General features: G+C 39.4%; 1 protein-coding gene across 2 annotated transcripts in view; it reads right to left on the bottom strand.

The window, feature by feature from the left end:
* ALDH1A2 (aldehyde dehydrogenase 1 family member A2) overlaps positions 1-23,967 on the bottom strand; it is a 91,042-nt gene that overhangs the window by 43,058 nt on the left and 24,017 nt on the right. For both annotated transcript variants that reach the window (XM_078079278.1, XM_036107025.2), the window contains exons 2-4: positions 9,617-9,721; positions 9,290-9,430; positions 6,257-6,386 (exon numbers count right to left, since the gene is read on the bottom strand). In XM_078079278.1, the coding sequence (XP_077935404.1) occupies positions 6,257-6,386; positions 9,290-9,430; positions 9,617-9,721 (376 nt within the window). The remainder of the gene's footprint in view (positions 1-6,256; positions 6,387-9,289; positions 9,431-9,616; positions 9,722-23,967) is intronic.

Raw genomic sequence — 23,967 nt, 5'->3', positions numbered from 1 at the left:
TTTCACTCAAAAAAGTAAAAAATATAGGGTAATAGATACTGCTCTTGAAAGGAGTTTAAGATCCACCCAGAGACTTCTCTGGTATGTTCTTATATTTGAATTTTTACAACTCATGAAGGATATAAAAATCTTACAATTAAATACATTATATCATGAATCTGGTTAACCTATGGATCAAACTTTATTGACTATGTGTAGATGGAGGCATTTCTAGGATTATACTGAGAAAAGCCTTTGACCCCTAGAAATGAGTAACAGAGTAAGCTTCTTCTGCATTTGGAAAATGTCAAGCCACTGTTCTATGTTCTTTGATGGGAACCTGTCAAACTACACAGGAGAAACAGCAATTATTTAATTAGCACAATTTCATTATTTGAATTATTCCTTCGGAGTTATCCTTACTTCTTAAGGGAGATTTTATCGTTGCTTGAAATAATTTTTTTTACAGAATTTTTATTCTCATAGGAATATTGGCCATTGGCAGAGTCTCTACATGAACTTGAGTATGTTTAAACAATATGTCAATAAAATCAGAAAAATCTAAAATGTGCCAGAAATCGAGGAGAAATTTATCTAACATGGACCTCCAGAGATAGCTTCCAATTACAATACTAAGAGTATTTCAAGAACTACAGCAAATTTTATATACTCACTAAAAGTGAGTTTATTTAACAGCATAAAAATCTGTAACACAATTCAGTGAAGGAAATCTCTAGTCTGTGTTTCGAGGAGTTAGTAACCCTTGTGATGACCCCAGTATTCAACAATTAGACCAGCTACACTGAGTTATTCCATTATGTCCCCTAGCAAATACCTATGTATTCTGACACTGAACAGACCTCACTGAACATTTACAGCTATAACGATAAACCCTATAAAGGCCTATACAAACACTGAGACTTGATGTTAGTGTATGATGGTGCTTACACTGTTCTTCCCCGGAGTCTGCTAGTAACTTCTCAGAGGTGAGAGCACATGTTCCTGAGTCAGGAAGATCTCTCTTAGCTCCACCACTACTCCATCATGTGCTCTTGGAAAAAAGTGACTTCTCGACCTCCGTTTCTTTGTCTGAAAAATGAGTAGACTGGCCTTGGGACCCCTCAGGTCTTTTTTAACCCTAACTTCTCAAAGAGGTGTGAAGCAGACTTCACAACCTCCTGTCACCAGCAATTCAGGTCCTACAAAGGACCCTGGGTTCTCTATAGGTGGGCTGAGCAAACAGCTCCTCACTCTCAGTCTGAGTGAACGAAAGACCTCACCATGCGCGCACTCAGTCAACAACACTAAACCAGATTGAACTCTTGAAGGCAACGCCTTATGATTTGAGTCAATGTCTGCACCTTTTTAGCCTATTCTTTAATTTAAAAGGTAAATCTGAAAGGGGGTGTAGTGGATAAATAATTACACATGATCTGGGTAGACTTTTTAGCCTTTGCTATGTGCTAATGTATCATGAGGCCATTTTCATGTCAGAATTCAGCTTAAAGCATGGACATTTTCCCTGCTCACATATCACAAAATCAATAAAATCAACACTTGTTACAGAGAAAAACCTTAAGTCATGCAAATCGATTAACCTCCATTTCTCCCTCAGTAAACTCTAAACAAGCTTGGATCCTTCCTCCATCCCAAGGAGTCTGTGGACATGAAAAGAAGCAGAGGATCTTGATATAGGTTAAAAATAATCAAAATGGGGAAAATAATATTCCCTCTGCAGGGCTGCTATGAGATTAGAGATACTATAATGGGCACAAAGTGATCAATAAATCACAGTAATGATTATTATTTATCAGCATAATTAAGAGGTGCCATAGTAAAAGGGTCAAAGCATAAGATTTAGGGTCAGAAAAAATAGCTCCATTGAATAGCATGGCAGGAAATAAAAACCAGTGTTGTCGAGTGAACAACATCGAGACCCTTGTGAATCACACTGATATTACATGACTCCGTGATCGTGTCTGATGTGGGCCTTGTGGGAGAGGGAATGCGGAAGGCTGGGAGAGGCTCTCAATTCAGAGGGAGAAACAGCTGCGCAGCGGAAGGTTCAAAGTGCTCATGCCATAACCTGTCTCTCTTCGTCTCAAATATTCTAAAGGGAGGCTACAGTTCAGGGGAGGGGGAAAGAGCAGGTCCTTGCTCTAAGTATCGATTATACAATTAAAGTGCTCTCTGTAAAACGCAATTTTGATCAAGGCATTTGTCTCTTTAAAAGACTTCAGTGACTCACCACGGCTTTGGAATACAGCCTGTAGCATGCTTTACCAAGCCCCAGAGCCCCACCGGCTTCTCCACCCGGCTATGCCGTCAGACCCATCGCCACATCATACCGTCCTCCCTCCGTGCTCTGCACAGGCTACTGTCCCCACCTGTGACGGCCCTCCCTCCATCTTCACTGAATTGCCCTTCAGGGATCATGTTGTACATCCCACTGCCTTCTCCAGGAAGCCTTAATACCCGGTGAGAGGCCTCTCCTACCGCGTCCCATCGAACTTCGTGCTTCCGTATCTGAATAAGCCACACTATATTGCAATTGCTTGTCCACCTTGTTTTCTTCACTGTTCTTTGACCATCTTACTTACTCACCTTTGTATCTCCAGTGCTTTACACAGGACAGGAAACATAGCAGGTGCTCAAAAACAAAACACAACAAAACAAAAAACCTGTCGAGTGAATGAATGCATGAAGGAAAGAGTGAATGACCAAGAGCCTGAAGTTGATGTCTGGGAGAGGAGATGAAGGAAGAGCTCTTTCCATTACAGGGCAGATCGCCCTCCTCCCTAAATGGGAAGGAGTGAAAGAGACAATAGCATCATTCTTCCTACTCTCTTTGGGTACTAAGCTTGGATGAACCATAGGTTGTCCTTCAATGAAAACAAAGTGATCTTATATTTTGAAATTAAAAAAAAAAACTTTCCAGTTTACTTTTTATGGGTGACCAGACAGAACTGTACCTTTCATCCCTGTCTTTCCTCTAGAAGCAACAGTTTGGTATTTGCTGATTTAGTGTCTAAGCCAACTTTACAGAACATAACTGCCACGAACAATAGGAATCAAAAGTCTATTGATCTAAAAACCTGCAGAGGATTAAAGACTTCACCAGGGTGACTGGCCTCTTCATCTTTTTGTCCTGCTGACCTAGTCTCCATAAGAAGAGAGTCTACGATGGCTTAGGCAGAAAGAGACTTGGGCTTGAATCTCAGGCCTGCCATTTACTAGCCATGTAACCATGTTCAAAACGCTAAACCCTTGTTGTCTCATTTTCTTATCTGTAAAATGGGTACAATACCTTTTAAAACCCAACCTGCTTCACAGGATCACACACAGAATCACACAGGTCCTGTGGGTGAAAGAACATTTTACACAATCAAGTACTATGCAAATATAAACTACATTATTCCTTTACATTATAATTCCAAATGTAAAATTAGGGTATTCCACAAAAAATGTATGTAACACAATAAAGACCGCATCATTAAAGACTAATAACCTTCTTATATTCCAGATTTCAGTGGGAAAAGCCAAGAATGCAGGGACAAAATGAAGCTGATGTTACGTTACGGAGTTACAAATGACAAACACAAAGGGACTGACTGAACATATTTGAGAATAAATAAGTGAATAATAGTGACTCCCTCTTTCCTTGACCTTTGCCTATCCCCCCTCCCCCCGGTTCAGTCCAGCTAGAGTCCCTAAGCATTGAACTAGCCAGAGGGGCGGAGGAGCTGAATTCTCAGTAGCCTACGGGCAAGAGCAACTGTACCTACACCTGGAACAGAGAGGAAAGCTGCCAAGTTCACGTCTGCCTTCAGCCTTCCCTCATCTGTGGGAGGCACCACAGCAAGAGCTCTTCCATCTCAAATCCCCAGCCTCCGAGGAGCACTGCCTAGCCTCCTGACTCTCTGGAGCGTCCCTCACCTGGTATCCCTCTAAATGCACTTTAAGAAAAATTAGGGAAACTAAACATTACTTAGGATTTAAGAGAGTGCCTCACTTTTCTCCTTCACGGGCTACACACCGGTTTGTGTGTAAAGGTGAGAGAGACTCCCATGACAGCCTTTTCCAAGCCCTGTGCTTCTAACTCCTATGTCAACGTCCTCAGGATCTCCAAAGAGCATCAGATGAAAACAGTAAGGTCTGTGCACCAACCACCTCTTGCCAGATAAAGTAAAATAAGCATCTAACATCAGAGACTCCAGGAAATCTTTATCGAATCAGGGTCTTCTCTCCTCTAAGAAAGCAAAAAACACTAAGACATGGTTAGGCCAAACCAGACCTATGTGTCCAGCCTTCTATTTCATCTTATTTCTTAAGATGTTTATAAATCATAAGAAAAGATATTTAAATGCCCAAAACATATTTGTTTTAATAATAGTGAAATGGCGGGGGGGGGGGGGTGTGCCAAAAAACCCAGGGCCTTTGGTCCTGGTCTTGTTTTATTTACCTTTCTGCACTGACATAGGAGAAGCCAACCTAAAAAGGCTGACACGTGTTCTGTTTTTAGCAAAGCTTTTCATTCTCAGGCCCTCCAACAGGTATGCTTGTACCACACAGTAACCCTGCTCCGCTCAGGCCATTCCTAAATCCCGCCGGTGATGCTAGAGAGCAGGGCTTCTGTAAAATCCTCAGAGCCGGGACAGCACTAAGAGCCTGACATTCCCGAGAAGCAGTCTTCTCCATCCTGAGTCTGCTGAACAAGGAAAACCTCTGGATGGCCAGGAAGAATGCCTCTGACTGCAAACCCATTTCCTACAGACTAATGTTGTGCATGCTGCCGTCATTCATGGAGCTAATTTTAAAATATACCTTTGAAGTCTCACTCTGTCCCTCCTCTACTCTCACTGCGACTTCTCTTCTTGCCCCATGCCTGGGTGAAGAAGGGTCCCAACAGCCACTCGGCTGGGGCGGGTCTCTGGAACCTCTCCTCACTGCTCAAGGCAGCGAAGCCCCAGCACAGACAGGAGCTGGCAGCTGGTGAGGAGGGCAGAACCTCGGGCCCCACCCCAGGTCTCTCCCGGCAGAAACTGTGCTGGAGGAAGATCCCAAGCGATACACACAACATGCATCGAAGTTTGAGAAGCACCGCTCCATGCCGTCCATCAGCACTGCCAGCCAGCCGCCCCTTCTCGGGTAAAGCAACACCTGGCCCAGCCCTACTTTCCGCTCCTAGCGCGCCTGTGGAGAGCCGGCTGTTCTCCGGAGCACAAAGGTAGAGTACCTGGCACAGCACTTTGCAGCCACCGGGAGGCCCTCAAGGAACACGAGTTTCCTTTCCTTCCGTCTGTTCACCGCTACCGACATCCTCCTGTCTCCTTCAGCTGCTCCCTTTCGTCTCCTGGTATCTTCCTCCCAGAATCTAAAATGGATCCGCTAGTGCAGTGATTCGCCAGACTCTAACGTCAGAATTTTGGCTCTACAACTTACTTGCCAGCAAATTAGGAAAACTACTTAGCTTCACTAGGCCTCAGTTTCTTCCTCTGTCAATGAGGATGCTAAAACACTGCCTTCCCCGTTAGAGTTGCTGTGAAGCCTCAGTCTGGTATTGGCTATTGCTGGCACGCGCTGCGCAGGTCGGGACCTGTCCACTGACGGACTCAGCTTGGACACCTCCCTCCCCTTTACAGGACTACAGCGCTCAAGACCAAGCCACACGACTCAGCAGCTCGTTGTAACTCTCCCATAGAGGTCTTTGTTTCTGTTGTGGGTTTTGTCCCCTAACCTGGATCTTAAAAGGATGGTTGCTGTTTTTACAGACTGTGAAAGTAATTCATGCTCATTATAGAAAATACAGCCAAGTATAAAAAAGAGAAATAAATTATCCACCAGCTCACCACTAAGAGACAATTGTTAACATTTTAGAGTACTTTCTTCCAAACACATAGATCTCATGTTTCAGGAGGGGAAGGTCCAGGTCTTTAACGCTCGTGGAATTTTCCCTGACTTCCCTACGTCCGACACCTGTCCGCACCCCCAGCGCCTGACGGAGCGCAGTGCTGAGCACTTAGCGGCTGACAAGCCCACCTGCGCCTTAGCTGAGTGCTGCATGGATGTGGCTTGCCACTGCACTTATGTGGGGACTGTCCACATACAGAAACAGGGATGCTGTCAGAGTTAGTGATGTGCTCTGTTCGGCTCTTCAGTTCCAGCTGCTGTAAGTGTGCTCCCGTCTGCTCTGTGACTGCCGTTTGTGTTTGATGGTGAAAGTGTGTTTCTGGTGGAGCTTCACGTTTCCCTTTCAACGTACTCGAATTTCACGTACCTACAGGAATGGTCATCCCGTGAATTTTATCAGCCCAGCCTGCGTAATACCGAAGGGTTTTGATGACCCCCTGCAAATCCACGTAAAAAGCTTGCAGGAACGGTTTGCCACCATTTAGGGATTCCATGGTCTGTAGGAAAAGAAATGAAGAGAGCTTTCTAGTGATATACTAAATAATTTCTGGAGCAGAAGAAAAAAAAGAAGAGAGAGGCTATGAATGAATATGAATAATGATGCACACCTGGTCAACTCTGACTTCCCCAATAAATAGATTTTTAGCACCGCCAGTTTAGTTTAGCTTCAGTAAAGCCATGATGACTACTCATGTGCATGTTCTTGTGCCTGGGTGTCTCCAGGAACCACTACCGCAATAACACATAAACATGACATTTCTTCAACTGATGATAAAGAAATGTTCTGCCTGTCAAACCAGTTTCTGTTATATTAATGATCAGAGCTGCGTGGGGATTTTTTGGAGTCTGAATCCATAAAGAGAAGCGGGGACATGGGCTTTTATGCGACTGACGAGAATATAAAACGTTTTCCACTGCTGCCAAGACCCCTGCTGAGAAATGGAATATCCACAGTGCACAGCGAGTTTATTTATTACCATCAAATAAACAAGATCTCCTCTAGGGAAGCTCACACTTTAACAACTTCAGGGCTGGTTTTTTGTAAATATTTATGTTAACAACCATTACCTATTAATAGGGAAGTATCTGGTCCATTTAATAAAAATAGACATATTGAGCAGTTCTAGATTATAAATGTTACTGTTTGAATGACATATTCTGTAAACTGCTTAAATCTGTAGCAACAACTAAAAAATCCAAATGGACACACTGAAATGAGAAAAGAGTATTTCAACTTGAGAAATATCAAAGGTGTTACAAGTTTAACAAATTAAGCAAATACATATGTTTATAATCTCACGTCCTTCTCTACAAGCACATTTTATAACATACTGGTGTAAGAACGACTTGAGTGCTGACAGAAGTAAAATGGAAATATTCTCCATTCGATGACATAAAAATACAATTACTTATGGTGCAATTTACCCACTTACTACGTGTAGAAGATGGGACTCATTTTAAAAGATCACATTGTTTATCACTGTATATTGGTTCTTCTTTATTAAAGGGAATCAAATTATCTCCCCATACTTTTTAGGATGTTTATATACTCGTGAGATGGGCACTACATTCTCCATGCAGCCAGCACACGGCCAAAGTCTACACAGCACTGAGTGAAGCAGAGTCAATAACCAGAATCTGGGCCACCTATATGGTCCCAATGAGTTGCCGACACTGGCCAAATTCACCTGTGTTTATTTTCAATTAATTATGTGTACTTGGATGAGGTATTAACTTCGCTCTCTGGTCAGGAGCTCCTCTATATTCCAGAGGCTATCTCTTGTTAAAACTTACTCCTCCTGGGCGCCTGGGTGGCTCAGTTGGTTGGGCGACTGCCTTCGGCTCAGGTCATGATCCTGGAGTCCCGGGATCGAGTCCCGCATCGGGGTCCCTGCTCGGCAGGGAGTCTGCTTCTCCCTCTGACCCTCCTCCCTCTCATGCTCTCTGTCTCTCATTCTCTCTCTCAAATAAATAAATAAAATCTTTAAAAAAAAAAAAAAAAAAAAAAACTTACTCCTCCTATGGCTTGGGAGTGTTTAAAAGGAGAAATCTCATTTAGGTGTAAGGGCAAGAAGGAATGGATCACAGTGAGACAGAACGTCAGAAAAAGGATGGCATTTGAATTTTATGACATGAAAATATAACTGCAGAAATGAACTGTATCATTATCTAGTACACACTGTTAGTGGAATGTTGTAAATATTGTTTAGATTTCACTCAATGAAACAGACATATTAGACAAAAAATAGTGTTGAGGCTTAAGTTTAAGTGTGAGAAAGAGTGAACAGGGCTTTTCAGGGTCTCTCATATGCTCGGTGTCTTGGGAATATCTGAGAAGGAGCTACGTCACCATGGAACGCCTTTTTCACAAAACGTGTAAACACCTCATTGGGACAGTTTTCCTTGAAGTACCAGATTAGAAAATGTTTTTATAGAAAAGTAAATGTTACATACGGTCAGAGTTCCGGGATTCATTTGTGTTCCCATCCTGGGAACAGATCCCTGAAGGGGACGGTTGGAGGGAAGAGCCACGGTGGATGGGACAGTGAGGAAGGACACTTGTGCTCCCCAAGCCCAGAGCAAGCCCAATCGTGTCCTGCTTCTGCACAGAGGGGAGGATACAGCGTTCGTGATTCGAATGCCTGACTGAACAAGGACGTCCTCAACATTAATGGATTGCCTGTGGGTGATCGAGGTGGAGATCCCTGGCGTACGACAGACAGTCCCAAATGATTCTGGTTTCCAGGCAGTTTATATTCTCTAAGAAATCAACTTTGATTTTAAAAAGAGCAAAAACAAACAAACACAGAAACCACTAAGAGAGAGGAAGTTCCTTAGGTGAGAAAACACTTTAGTGAAAGAACGTTTGCTGTCCCGGGCTATCTCTCCTTTTTACTGGTTCTAGAAAGTGGCAGAAGAACAAAGGGAGCAGACGTGTATGAGAGGCCCTCTGCTTCTGAAGGACTCTATTTAGTCAGGAGAGGTTAACTCTGGGGAGGTAAAAAAAAAAAAAATCTTATTTGATTCTCAAATGAATCATTTGGGATTGCTTTTCCACAGGCTTCATGGTGACTTTCCTGCTGCTTAACTGTTTTTGTTTTGTGTTGTTTGTCAAGGGTGGGATACGGTTGGGAAGGAAGGCAGGGAGGTCCTTACTAGTCATGGGCAGCTATGGTTTTGTTCTTCAAAATTCAGTAAGAAGAGACACTCAGCTGGTCTTGCACTTCCCCATCTGATCCCAAAAGCTTACCCCTCTCATTTTTCCTGTGTATTATGGACTTCTCACCTTGTTCCCCAGGTCGGCTTCACATCACATTTTCAGAAAGACTAAGGAATCTGCATTTCAGTGGAATGGTAAATTTAGAGTAAAGACTTAATGTGTTTTTTTTAGGCTACTTACTGCAAGAACTGCCCTGTCTCGTTCCACCAAGTCTGCAAGCTTCTCCAACAGACGGCCTCTTTCGGAAGCATCCATCCTTCTCCACACTGAACCAAGAGAGAAAGCCAGGCGGGCCGCCTGCACCGCTTTGTCTATGTCTGCCTGTTTGAGAGAGAGGAAGAGGCACAACTGAGGAGACACCACGCTCCAAATAAAGGAAGAACCACCTGCTTTCAGGGAAAAGGTGACAAACGAACGTCAGTGCTGGTGTCTAGAGAGCATAAGCTTAGCGCTCCGTTGTCTGAAGGCAGTTATTTCATAGGGAACAATTTGCTAAAAAGGACATACCTTGTCTGCTTCTTGGACTTCACACACCTGCTCTCCTGTGGCTGGATTATAGACAGGGAACGCTTTCCCGCTCTCTGAGTTCTGCCACTCGTTGTTAATAAAAATCTAAGGGAGCAGACAACAGACGGGGATCGGTGAGATGGGTGATAGGAAGCCAACCAATGGCCAAGGATTATGGAAGTACCACGGTAGTAATATTTGTTCTCTGTGTTTGCTGGCCTATAAGCAAAGTATAGAATTTGAAGCATTGCAAGAGACCCTCAAATAGTACGCAGTCCAGACTCTCCTGGAATTCAGGAATTTCTTCTATGCTATTTTTACCTCAAAGTTATGCAAATTGAAATGTAGTTCTTACCTTGAGTGAACCTGCCAACCAGTGAGAGAGTCAAACAAAGATGGAAGGACAGAGTGGCACATACATACAAACAATACATGCGGAGGTTGTAGAAAATATTTCCTGATTGTCCAAACTGGCCAATATCCAAAAGGAGTAAATCATAGAACAAACGGATAGTCATCGAACTTTAGATCCTAGTTTCTCTGTCAGAGGCATAAGTACCTTCACAGTGGAACTTGAAGGGTGCTGGAATCAGTAAGCATTCACTTAATTTATAGTTAGATCCTGAACTGAGCAATGACTTTGAACAAACTAGTCAGTGAGTTAAACAAATTTCATGTGTAAATCCAAGTTAGATTTCTGTCCTTTTGCTGGGTAGGCTACCCAGCTCAGCAAACGGAAAAGACCTATCTTTCAAACTGGTCTCTCAAGGATTTCTTAAGACCCTTGGTTTCCTTATAAAGGAAATGGAGATTCTATTAAAATGGCAGAGACTAATAGTTTAAAAAATTACTCAAGTTAATATCTCAGAAAATTTGTAAGAAATGAGTTGAAGAAAAAGAGAAAATACAGGCAAAGAAATGTAAAAATTTTTATTGATATTAAAGAGAGAAATCCAAACAAATATTTTTGGACTATGAAAGCTCAAAGAATACACAAAGATATTTTACTCTATAAAATTTATAGCCTGACAATGAAAATTTCTGAACTTATGAGCCAACAGTCAGTTTAAAGTAAACACAATGATAAACTGATTTGTTATTTTCTGCCATTTTAATAGTCACAGATGAGGCTAATGAGGATAGAGCTACAATTTTAAATATCAAGTTCTAGATTATTCCAAAGCTTTATTTTTCCTTGATTTGATAAAACAACAAGCCTGTGTTGAAGGAGCCTTCTTTTCCTGAAGGTTTTTTTTAAAGATTTTATTTATTTATTTAGGGCAAGGGGGTGAGGGGCAGAGGGAGACAGACAATCTTTTTTTTTTTAAGATTTTATTTATTTATTTGTCAGAGAGAGAGAGAGCAAGAGCTCACATGCACAAGCAGGGGGAGTGCCAGGCAGAGGGAGAAGCTGGCTCCCCACTGGGCAAGGAGGCCTACACGGGATGCAGGACTCAATCCCAGGACCTGGGATCATGACCTGAGCCAAAAGCAGATGCTTAACTGATTGAGCCTCTCCAGAGTCCCAAGAGAGGGAAAATCTTAAGCAGACTTCACACTGAACATGGAGCCTGATGCAGGGCTCGATCCCAGGACCCTGAGATCATGACCTGAGTGGAAATCAAAGAGTCGGATGCTTAACTGACTGAGCCACCCAGGCGCCCCTTGAAGGCTTTTTAAGATAAAGGGGAAAAAAGCTTAAAATTGCATAAGTACTTAATTCATATGTAACAAGCATAAACACAATGACCTTGTAATTGCATAACATTTTAAATGTATAATTTATACACACACTTAATGTAATGTATTCATTTATTCAAGCAACACTCAGATACTTTTAGATATAGGACAGGCAAAAATAACTAGCAGTTCCAGCCGCCCAGGGTCTTCCAGTGTCTAGTAATTCATTAAATATTCGCAACAACCCTAATGGCAGGATTTTATTATCTCTACTAAAGATGAGAAAGTTGAGAGGATGGGAGGTTAAGAGTCTGATGAAGCAGGATCTTGTTGTGGCTCTGAGCCAGTCCAGCGCTCTCTCCACTACATCAGAGTTTGCAGGATTGCTCAGAACAAAGAAACACAACTAGTTAGTGTCCAAGCCTGAATGAGATCCATAGTTCTTGGACTCCTGGTCTAGTTCTCTTTCCATTCCGCTTAACAAACTTCTTAACAGTTCCCAGTTCATCAGATTTGCATACTCCTTTGAAACTCAGTATGATCTCCGAGGAAACAAAGGGAAAAAATTAAGAGATCAGTTTCGCTTCTAGAGCATTGTCAGGCTTAAGGAAGAGGGGTCTTGCCCATATTTCGTATTCTCTTTATTCACTATTTGAATGAAACTTCTTAACCTTTTTAATCCAATTTTAGTTTTTAGCTTCGGTACTGAGCAGTTCTAACTATATGTAAGAATTGATATTTCATGACTTTTATCGATTCTTAGAGGTCTTCCAAAGATCAAAGAGAAAAATTATTATTTTTTAAAAGGATAAAACTCACTCATTCTCTTACTGTTTTCATTTAGGTACATGGATCATCTTATCAATTTAAGATACATTATATGACCTTAGTGATCTTCTCCTGTATCTTGAAACATTTTGCTATTTCATCATCCTAGGCATCATCCCATTATCACTCATCATTTATTTCCAACCATGCTAAAAAAGAACAAAACAAAAAATTATGGAACTCTCTAGAAATGAATAAATAAATACATCACAACTATCTCATCATCCTTCAGTGGTGCTGGAAATCAAGTACATACTCAAAAACCTGTGGAGACATACCAAAAAGACTCAGGAGCTGATGTGAAGGGGCTCCCAATGACCAATACTGGGATAATTTAAGCAACAAAATAAATAATGACAGCAATGGATTATCACCCATAGAATTAAAGAGGCACCCATAATGATACAAATTTTTTAATGAATATGTAAGTGGGGGATAAGGTAAAGCTCTGCTTCACAGTAGAATTCCAACTAATAGCTGTGAAGGAATAATGGAATTAGATAATCACCATTTGTCAAATACCACAGTAGTAATTGCTGGAGGCAAAAATTATCAATGGATGGTAAAATCAGCAGATAAAAGTATAATGGAAGACTGGATGTTTTTGTAGTCTCAAAGTATCTTCCCTCAAGATACTTATTAATTACAAAGGGAAAAACAGGAACTTTATGTTGGAGAAACTTGGCAGAGGGCACCTTAATCAAGCGATCGATGTTAACATCACCACTAACAGGACAAATTAATTGTTATTGACATTTTATCTGCTTGTCTTAACAACAATTAGAAAGCTATGTCGAAATCTCTTGCTTTGGTGGTGGATTTGTCAATATATCCCTTAGGGTCATCATTTTTATATTTATAAATTTTAGGTTATTTTATTAGTAAATATAAGTGCATAACTATTAAATCTGTAAAACAGAACCATTTATCAGTATGAAGTGGTTCTCTTCATTACTAATAAAGCTTTGTGCCTTACAGCCTATTTTGTTTAATATTAGTAAAGCTACCTAAGCTTTTCTGTATTTCTGTAGTATTTCCCTGATAGCTCTTTCCCTATCCTTTTACTCTCAACTATGTCTTTATTATTTTACTGTGTCTCTTTAAATGACGTATGGCTAGATTTTATTTTAGTCAATATAAAAATCTCTATCTTTTAACTGGCAAGTTTAATACATTTGTATCTATTGTAATTATACATTGTGTTATATACTGTGTGATATTTGGACTTCATGCTTTCAATCTGTCTTGCTTACTTTACTTCCTGTTTTCTCGTGCCTCTTTTTTTAGTTGACTAACTATTGATGTTGGTTTTACAATTCAGTTTCCTCACTTTATTGGTTTGGAAGTTGTATACTATATTTCTATTCTCTCATGGGTCACCCATGATATTTTATCATGCATATTTAACAACTTGAAGTTTAAAGTTAATATATATCTTAACATTCCTCCCAAACAATTATAATAGCTTTGGAACACTAAATCTAATTGCTCTCCTCCAGGAGTTTATTTATTATAAAATTATTATTCTGCACAAAAAACAATTTCTTATATTTAAGATTTTTAAAAAAATTTCATTCTCATGATTCCTTAGAGTTTCATTTAGTCAAGATTTCTTGGGAATAAAGTCTCAATTCTGAACATATATTTATTGCACCCTCATTTTCAAAAGATATCCCAAGAAGGTTACACAATTCTAAAGAGACAAATACTTTCTCACAATATTTTGAGTATATTTATTATTCCAGTATTTTCTATCTTGCAATGGTGTTTATAAGAAGTCTGCTGTAAGTCTCTGATTATAACTTCCTGTTTATGAATTGCCTTTTCTGTCTGGTTGCTTTTCAGATCTTGTCTTTGCCTTGGTGTTTTTAAGTTTCATCACAATATGTCCAAGAATCAATTTCTTTATCTCAGTCATTAAGCACTGTGCTCACAGTGTGTGTGAAATTCTGTCTCATATGTTCTGGAGTATTCTTAATCATTATCATCATTTCCTTGAATATCATTCTCTTTACTCTCTCCTTCTGGAACTCCAAGTGTTACACCTTTGTAGTCCACCCTCAATGTCCATTATCTACTCATATTTTCCATCCTCCCTCTTTTAAAATATTTTATGTAAAAATAGCTTTATTGTTTTTGTCAATGTGGGATATATTCTTCTAAACAATTCAAACTATACAAAAAAACACAGAGAAGAAAGTAAAAAATCACCTCAAATTTCATCATCCACAGATAGCCAAAGTTCACACACTCATATCTCTAAGCCCCATACATATATATAATTTTATAAAACAAGATCACATCTCTATGAGCTGGACAACTTGCTTTTAAAAACTTAACAATATTCTACAGACATTTTTTAATGGTTTCTTTGTATTCCAATGTGTATATTTACACATATGTAGAGAGGTGACTGTGCAGGTTGCATGTGTGCATGTATGTGCATAGCTTAATTTATTCACTCAATCTTCTACTGAAAAATGCTTTATTATTTCCATTCATCTCCTTTTTTCTTTGTGTTGCAATTGGGCTGTTTCTTCAGTTCTGTTATCCAGTTCTCTTTACCTGGGTCTAATCTGCTAATTTCAATGTCTGTATTTTTATTTCTAAAAGTTTTGCTTTGTTCTTTTTCAAATCTGCCTGGACATGTTGTTTTGGTTTTAAAAACTAATACTTTAATTTTTAGGACAGTTTTGAGTTTGTAGAAAACTGAGCATACAGTACAGAGATGTCCCATATGTCCCTATTCCCCTCCTCAGTTTCTTCTCTTTTTAATATCTAAAAGATATCTTTAATATCTTTTTAATATCTTAGAGTAGTGCATTTGTCACAATTTATGGACTAGTATTGATACATTATTAACTAAAGTCTATAGTTTACATTAGGCTTTACTAGTAACTTTGTGTTGTATACTTCTATGGGTTTCGAAAAATACATAATATCATGTATCCACCATTGCAGTATAATACAGAATAGTTTCTTCACTGCCCTAAAAATCCTGTGCTCCATCAACTCACCTCATCTTCTTCCAATAAACCCCTGATAAACATTCACCTTTTTTTTGGTCTCCATCAATTTACCTTTTCCAGAATGTCACATAATTGGAATCATATAGCAGGTAGCCTCTTCAAACTGGCTTTTTTCACTTAACAATCTGCATTTAAGTTTCCTTCATATTTTTTTCATGGCTTGTAAGATTTTTTTAAGGCTGAATCATATTCCATTGTATGGATGTTCCACAGTTTATCTATTCACCTTTTAAAGGATATTTTGATTGCATCTAGTGTGGGGAAATTATGAATAAAATTGCTATTATGTGCAGGTTTTTGTATGAACACAAAGTTTCAACTGATTTGAGTAAATGCCTAGGAGTGTGATTGCTGGATCACATAGTAAGATCTTACTCTTAGATCTGTAAGAAACTGTCAAACTGTCTTCCAAAAGTGAGTATGCCACTTTGCATTCCCACCTGCAATGAATGAGAGCTCTTGTTGCTTCACATCCTCATCAACATTTGGTATCGTCAGTTTTTTGGATTTTAGCCATTCTGATGTGTGTGTGGCGGCATCTTGTTGTCCTAGTTTGAAATTCCCTAATGACATATGATGCTGAAAATTGTTTCATATGCTCATTTGCTGTCTGTATATCTTCTCTGGTGAGGTGTTTTAGATCTTTTGCCCATTGTTTGAGTTGTTTTCTTAGTGTTGAATTTTGAGAGTTGTTTGTATATTTTGGATACAAGTCCTTCATCAGGTATGTGTTTTGCAAATATTTTCTCCCAGTTTGTGGCTTGTCTTTTCATTCTCTTTCACAGTGTCTTAGGGGATAAAAAAGTTGTTCATTTTTAGGGAAGCCCAATATATCAGTTTTTCCTTTCATGGATCATGCTTTTGGTGTTGTATCTAAAAACTCATTGCCAAACTCAAGGCCATCTATATTTTCTCCTATGTTATCTTTTAGGAGTTTTATAGTTTTACATTGTACATTTAGGTCTATGATCAGTTTTGAGTTAATTTTTGTGAAAGGTGTAAAGTAAGTGTCCAGATTCATTTTTTACATGTGAATGTCTAGTTTTTCCAGTGCAATTTGTTAAAAAGACTATTCTTTGTCCATTATTGCCTTTGCTCCTTTGTCAAAGATCAGTTGACTATATTTATGTGTACTTAATTTTGGGCTCTCTACTCTATTCCATTAATCTATTTGTCTATTCTTTTGCCAACAGCACACTGTCTTGATTACTATAGCCTCACAATAAGTCCTGAAGTTAGGTACTGTAGGTCCTACAACTTTTTTCTTTCCTTTTTTTTTTTTTTAAGATTTTATTTATTTATTTGAGAGAGAGAGACAGCGAGAGAGGGAACACAAGTAGGGGGAGAGGGAGAAGCAGGCTTCCCACCGAGCAGGGAGCCTGATGCGGGGCTCGATCCCAGGACCCTGGGATCATGACCTGAGCCGAAGGCAGATGCTTAATGACTGAGCCACCCAGGCGCCCCTTACAACTTTTTTCTTTTCCTTCAATATTGTTGGGTCTTTCACCTCTCTATATAAACCTTAGAATTGGTTTGTTGATATCAACAAAATAACTTATCAGGATTTTGATTGGGACTGCATGAATCTACAAATCAAATTGGAAAGAACTGACATCTTAAAAATACTGAGTCTTCCAATCCATGGAATATCCTTCCATTTATCTAGATCTCCTTTGATTAATTTCATCAGAGTTTTCCTTACAAAAATCTTATACATACTTTGTTAGACTTATACCTAAGTATTTCTCTTTTTTGTGGTAATGTAAAGGTATTGTGTTTTTTATTTCAAATTCCAATTATTCATTGCTGAGATATAGAAAAGCAAATGACTTTTGTACATTAACCTTATATCTTGCAATCATTTATTAGTTCCAGAAGGTTTTTTATTTTTCTGGGTTTCGTTTTTGGTGAATTCTTAGGGATTTTCTACCTAGACAATCATGTCATCTATGAACAGAGACAGTTTTATTTCTTCCTGCCCATTATATGGGCATCGGCTTCCAGATGTCTAATTGTATTAGCTAGGACTTCCAGCACAATGTTGCACAGGAGTGGCAAAAGGGAGTTTCTTGTTCCCAATCATAGACAAAGAGCATCTAATTTCTCATCATTAGGCATGATGTTAGCTATAGGGTTTATGTAGATGTTTATCATTGAGTTGAGGAAATTCCTCTTTATTTTTAGTTTGTTGAGAGTTTTTACCATGAATGGGTGTTAGATTTTGTCAAAAGCTAATTCTAAATGTATAGATACTATCATATGATTTTTTTCATTAGCCTGTTGATGTGACAAATTGTAATAAACGATTTTTGAATTATGAACCGGTCTTGTATACCTGGAATAAATCTACATTGTTGTGGTGTATAATATATTGTTGGATTTTATGTGCCAATATTCTTTAGGGTTTTGCATTTATGTTAATAAGAGGTATTGGTCTGTAGTTTTCCTTTCCTGTAAATGTCTTCTCTGGTTTAGTTATTAGAGTAATGCTGGCCATATAAAATGAGTTAGGAAGTGTTCCTTTTGCTTCTATTTTCTGGAAAAAAAACTGCAGAGAATTGGTATGTTTGGTAGAAGTCACCAACGAAACCATCTGGGCCAGTGCTCTTTTTTTTGAAAGGTAATTACTAATTCAATTTCTTAAATTTTTAGGGCCCATCTAGGGTTAACCAATAGGAGTTCCATCCTCAGCTTCCACTGTCAACTCTTCCTTTTTGGTGTGTCTCTTAGGTCAAGCTCCTGAGAAGAGCATCTGATTGGTTGCAGCACATTTTTTTTCAAGTGCTTCCAGATGTAAATTAAATGACTGTCCCTGGGTCCAAATACATGAAACCAGGAAGAAGAAAGTCATGTAGTATAGTTTGAGGCCATTAAAGGGCCAAGTCCTTGTTCAGGATAATTTCTTTTCAAAAGGCCTGTGGAGGGGCAGGCAACAAGTGATGAATATCTCAGGAGTGGGTGCCAATTTAACAGGTGTTGAGATTTTAAGAATTTCTGTATTTTTAAAAATGTCTTTGGTTTTGGCATCTGAGTAACGCTGGTCTCAAAGAGTAAAATGGAAAGTATTCTCTTCTCTTCAATTTTCTGGAAGAGTCTGTGTAGAAGTAGCATTATTTTGAATTCAGCAGTAAAGGTATCTGGGCTTGGAGTTTTCTTTGTGAGAAGGTTTTTTTTTTTTTTTTTGGTTTTGTTTTGTTTTTTAGCTATAAATTCAATTTCTTTAATAAATATAGGGCTATTGAAGTTATCTATTTCTCCTTGTGTGAGTTTTGGTAGAATGCGCCTTTCAAAAAATTGGCCCATTAGTTATCAAATTTGTGGGCATATAGTTGCTCACAATATTCCTTTATTATCCTTTTAACATCCATGATGGTCCCTCTTTCATTTCTGATATTAGTAATTTATGTCTCCTCTCTTTTCCTCTTTGTTAGACAGGCTAGATATTTATCAGTTTTATTGACCTTTTCAAAGAATCAGCCCATGGTTTCATTGATTTTCCCTATTGTTTTCCTGTTTTCAATTTCACTGATCTCTGCTGTAATTTTTTATTATTTTTCTTCTGTTTCCTTTAGATTTATATTACTTTTCTTTTCCTAGTTTCCTAAGGTAGAGGATTAGACTATTTCTTATTTTCTGTATATATGTAACTCAATGCTATAATTTTTCCTCTAAGTAGTGTTTTCACTGCATCTCACAAATTTTGATGTTTTATTTTCATTTAATTTAAAATATTTTTAATTTCTCTTGAGACTTTTTCTTTGAGCCATGTATTATTTAGAAATGTGTTATTTAATCTCCAAATATTTTGGGATTTTCCAGCTATCTTTCTGTTATTAATTTATGGTTTAATTCTATTGTGGTCTGAGAGTATTTTTTATATGATTTCCGCTCTTTTAAATTTGTTAAAGTACGTTTTATGGTCCAGAATGTGGCCTATCTTAGTGAATGCTCCATGTGAACCTGAGAAGAATGTATATTCTGCTGCTGTTTGATGGAGGTTTACTTTACTATTCTTAGAGCTGATATTAGCATTTGATTTTATAGAAAGCCAGCTTTTGCATTTTCCTTCTGCCCGCAATTCATTTTAAGATCAATGTTCTTTCAATTAATTAATGCATTAAAATTAATATATGCACATAGTTTTGATTTCATATTGTAATAATATTTCATGTTATACCATGTAATAAAGCAAGAAAAAGAAATGAAAGGCAAAAAAGGCTGAAAAAGTAATATCGTCTTGTTTTTCAGACATGATTGTCTATATAGAAATTCCTAAGAAATCTACAAAAAAAAAAAAATACTGAAGGTATAATTTAGCAAAGTCCCAAGCACCAAGATCAATATATTATCAACAAATCATTGGAAAATGAAATTTAAATGCGTATATTTATACACACACATTAGTTCATGCAAGATCTAGTTGCATTGTGGCAGAAGGTCCTTTTAGAGTATACAATTTACTTTAATGCTAGAAGTGGAAATACTGGGGAGCAACTGTTAACCCTTTAAATTATGTGAATTTAAAAATAACAATCTAAGAAAGAGTCTAAAGAAGAGTTAAGGCTCTTAGGTGCAATGTAACCATTTCACAAAATTGAGGGACCTGCAAAACTCTCACCCTCCCAACCCTCCTCTGTAGAAACAGGTTTGATAGGAAAAAAAAAATGTGAGTTGGAACTACGAAAGGAACAGCTGAACAGAAATTTGAGTTTACAAAAAAAATGCCAAACGTTTATTAAAAGCCTATTCTAAGGGTGCCTGGCAGGCTCAGTCAGGGGAGCATGCAACTCTTGATCTTGGGATTGTGGGTTCAAGACCCATGCTGGGTGTGGAGATTGCCTAACATTAAATCTTAAAAAAAAAAAAAAAAAGCCTATTCTAAACACTGAGTTGTTTGGAGGTACTACTGAAAACCCACAGACGATATGTACTCTGCTCTCTGCTGTCCTGGGGCTTATAATGTTTCAAAGACAAAATTACTTTCCGAAAAGTTAAATAACGTAGTATTCTATGATTTAGTGCCCAGATGAATGGTAAAGATAACCATGGCAGGAGCTCGCCTGAGAGAAGGGAGATAGCGGTGCGGGCTGACATGTTAGAAGAACACTTCAGGAAAACAAGAAATAACGAGGGAGTATAACCCAGGGTAGGGAACAGATAAAGTAGAAGAAAGAAACTCTATCCCTAATAAAACGATTCGGCTGGCCTGATCAGCCCCTCCTCCTTGACTTCACAGTTCCTCTTTGAAGATGATCTGATGCGCTGGTTTAAGTAAGGTGACAGAGAAGGAAGAAATCGAAGTCAAGCTGCTCTCCTTCCCTCCAGGAGTCCCCGAACCCTGCCAGCAACTCCAGCGGTTGAGTGGCCCTGGGGTCCCAGGCCCAGCCTCTGCTGCAGGACTGTCTTCAGAGGAAGCAGGGTGCCTTCTGGCAAGCAGGGCCCCCAAACCACAAAGACCCACCGAGTACCCAAGCCAGAGACTCATCAAGCTTGTCACAGTCACAGACAGAAGGGAGACATGAGAAAAGATTCTTTTAAATGTTTTAAGTTGAAATATCTAGAAAGAGCTGTGATGAAAAGGCATGAAAATCACAGACCTGTACCCCTGAAACAAATAATACATTATATGCTAAAAAAAAAAAAAAAAGAAGAAGATAGTAGGAAGGGAAAAATGAAGAGGGGGAAATCGGAGGGGGAGACGAACCATGAGAGACTATGGACTCTGAGAAACAAACTGAGGGTTCTAGAGGGGAGGGAGGTGGGAGGATGGGTTAGCCTGGTGATGGGTATTAAGGATGGCACGTACTGCATGGAGCACTGGGTGTTATACGCAAACAATGAATCATGGAACACTACATCACAAACTAATGATGTAATGTATGGTGGCTAACGTAACAAAATAAAAAAAAAAGAATGGAAGGAAAAAAAGGCATGAAAAATATGGCAGAGGAAATAAGAAGAAGAGACTGAAAAGATAAAGAAAATAAACACTGAAAAAATGGTGTTGAAAACCAATTTAAAAAAAAAAAATACAGTTGTATTTTAAAGACTACGAAAAATAAGCCTTACAGATTTCCTACTGTGAAATGATGAACAGAGAAGGGAACCAAAGAGAAAGAGAAATGGGGAGTAGAGGGAAAAGGTGAGGGTAGAAGAGGGAAAATAGAAAGAGCTAGGGCTCATCTCCTATGAACGTTCCAGGATTCGATATTTTGAACTATTCAATACTGGATAACTAGCTTTCTTTCCTTTTTTGCTGTGAAAATACAGTTAGCAAAAGCATTAAAGCCAGACCAGCCAGAAAACATACACAGCCCATGGCGGGAGAACAACGTGATAGCCACAGATTTGTGTCATCAGAATCCTGCTCTTTGCAGACACGGATCATGTTCATGGTTTCGGTCAACGTCTGCATTTTGCTAGTAGCCCACACAATGGAGAAGGGATTACACTGTAGGGAAAGTGTGGTATTCTTGGGTAGCATAATCCTGCTATCCTAAGTATGTGTACTTGGGCCAAAAGTTTCTCAGAAGCCATGCAAACAAACACAGAAATAAAGACAAGGAGTGCCAGGCAATCAGTAGGGACAATTTTGTTATAAAAAGTCTAGTCTAAACACAGCTGAACTCCTGAGGGTAAATCTCTTAAGACACGGGTTTCCAGGCTCTCTTCCTATTAACACCCTCCCATCCCTTCTTCCCTTCCCTTATCTCCTTCAACAGTTTTTACGAAGCACCTACTCTCTTCTAGGCATTGTGCCTGCTAGGGTCTCCTTCGATTTCTAGATTTTCTTCCTTTCCCAGGCTGAGCAAATTACGTCTTTCAGGCTAAATATGTCTGCCTGTCTCCAGTCCAAGATCCCAAGAGTACAAGAGGGCTAAAGGGGTTCTGGTGCCAGTCATCCCAAAAGACAAAGGCCACCGCTTCCATAGAGCGCATCAAAACACACCCAAATAATTTTTTAAAGAGAGGAAAAAAAAATCACTCCCATGACTGATTCACTTGTAGAGAACAGACTTGGCTAAAACAAACTCGATTATATACAATCAGTCCTACCTACTCTACTGCCCCATGATTCCCGTATTGAGAAGGCTCTTGACATCTGTTTTAGGAAAAACAGTAAGAAACAGCCAACTGGTCTGAGCGGCCTTATCAGAGTCCCGTTGGATCACGGCGTTTGTTACTCTGTTGAAACAACACGGCATCAAGGCCAAGTACACACCAATGTCAGTTGTGACATATTCCCAACCTAGAAGAAACTTTTCTTGCCGTCAGCATTGTGGTAGAAGGCAATGGGAATTGCTACTGGTAATGGTTAATGTTCATTTCTTCCTGTCCCACTTTCTATAAACACGGTAATGCCTATACAAGCTCATTACTGTAAACTGAGCACATTTAAATTGGCAGTAAAACCAGAGTATTTACTCTAGTGCACATATAAAGTGCCTCATCCAATGTTTTGGAAATGTTTCAAGTTTTGAAACCCAGCAGCTGGCAGCTTTACAAGCCAAACCTTACGCTTAAATCACTCACTCTGGAAGGTTTTTTGGTGTCCCGTGTCAGGTAGTACCATTCAGCAGACACTCATTCCCCCACCCCTCGGATTCTTCTGCAATAAATTTGCATTCACAGGGCTCTTATAACTAACTCTTCCAGCACCACAGACTCCCGATGGCTGTTGATTAAATGTATATATCCTGTGCATTTAATCTGACTTTCATTATGGCCACTTCGTAAAAACGCCACAGACTGGACAAGCGATGACACATAGCGAGAACCTGGAATCCCTGCAAAGCCTCAGATTAGGTTTTTTCTCCTTCTTTATTAATAGTGACCATTTTGTGGACCAGCTCTAAATCAGCCAGAGTATTTGACAGCAAATGTTCCTATCTATGGATTATATATAACCTGTCCCACACACCAGATGAAAAAGGGATAACCCTGGGAGAGGAAGGGCTTGCTTCCATGTAAATCATGTTACAAATTGGACAACACCCAGAGAGTTCATTGTTCAACCTCAATTGAAGGCCATTCCCATTTACTATTCCCCGAGAATCGATGTTAATTAAGGCGGACTGAGACCATAAATCAGCCCGGGAGTTTTACAATGTAATTCAGCATTAAGCATATATATTTAAATTAAAAGTAACTGATTAACCACTAGAGTTTTTCCAGAAGTGGCTGGGGCCATTTCTTTATAATGAAGATGTGTCACCTTTCATTTTTGTGAAGAGAGGACACGAAATAGTGTATTATCTTCCAAAAGGGGGAATTAAGGCTAGGAAGTGAGTCACAGCACTGGTTATGGGGAGGGAGGAGTTGGAAAGAGAGAGGGAAGAGAAGGACAGCGAAGAGCTGCATGGGAAGGGGAAGGAGCACATCTTCTCTCTGTCTCCCTTCAAATCCTTAACTCTTCCTCTAGCCGCGATCATTCGCTCTGCACCTACCACACGTTAGGCTCTGTGCTAGGTACGGGGGGGAGGCAGAAAGAAGTAAGAATCAGCGCCTGCCCTTGGAGTACATGTTCTTACTCTGTAGAGGGGAAGACCGTCACAGTAACAAGATGCGACAACAATGTTCCCAAGTATTTGTGGAACACCCACTCTGAATGTGCTTCAAAGATAATATACTTCATATTCCAATTCTGTGAAGTGCTAGACCGGTCATTTGTGTGCCTCAGAGAAACCCCACCGAAGAGCCACACCTGCCTGACAGAAGCCAGGAGAACATCCTTGTGGATGACAGGACCTGGCCTTCATCAGGAAAAGCTCCGGCTCTGTGAACCCACGGCTGAAAAGACCGGGCTATCTGATG

This window comes from Halichoerus grypus, chromosome 8, assembly GCF_964656455.1.
Source record: "Halichoerus grypus chromosome 8, mHalGry1.hap1.1, whole genome shotgun sequence".
In the NCBI taxonomy this organism is placed as follows: domain Eukaryota; kingdom Metazoa; phylum Chordata; class Mammalia; order Carnivora; family Phocidae; genus Halichoerus; species Halichoerus grypus.
This window is presented reverse-complemented; position numbering and strand designations above follow the sequence as displayed.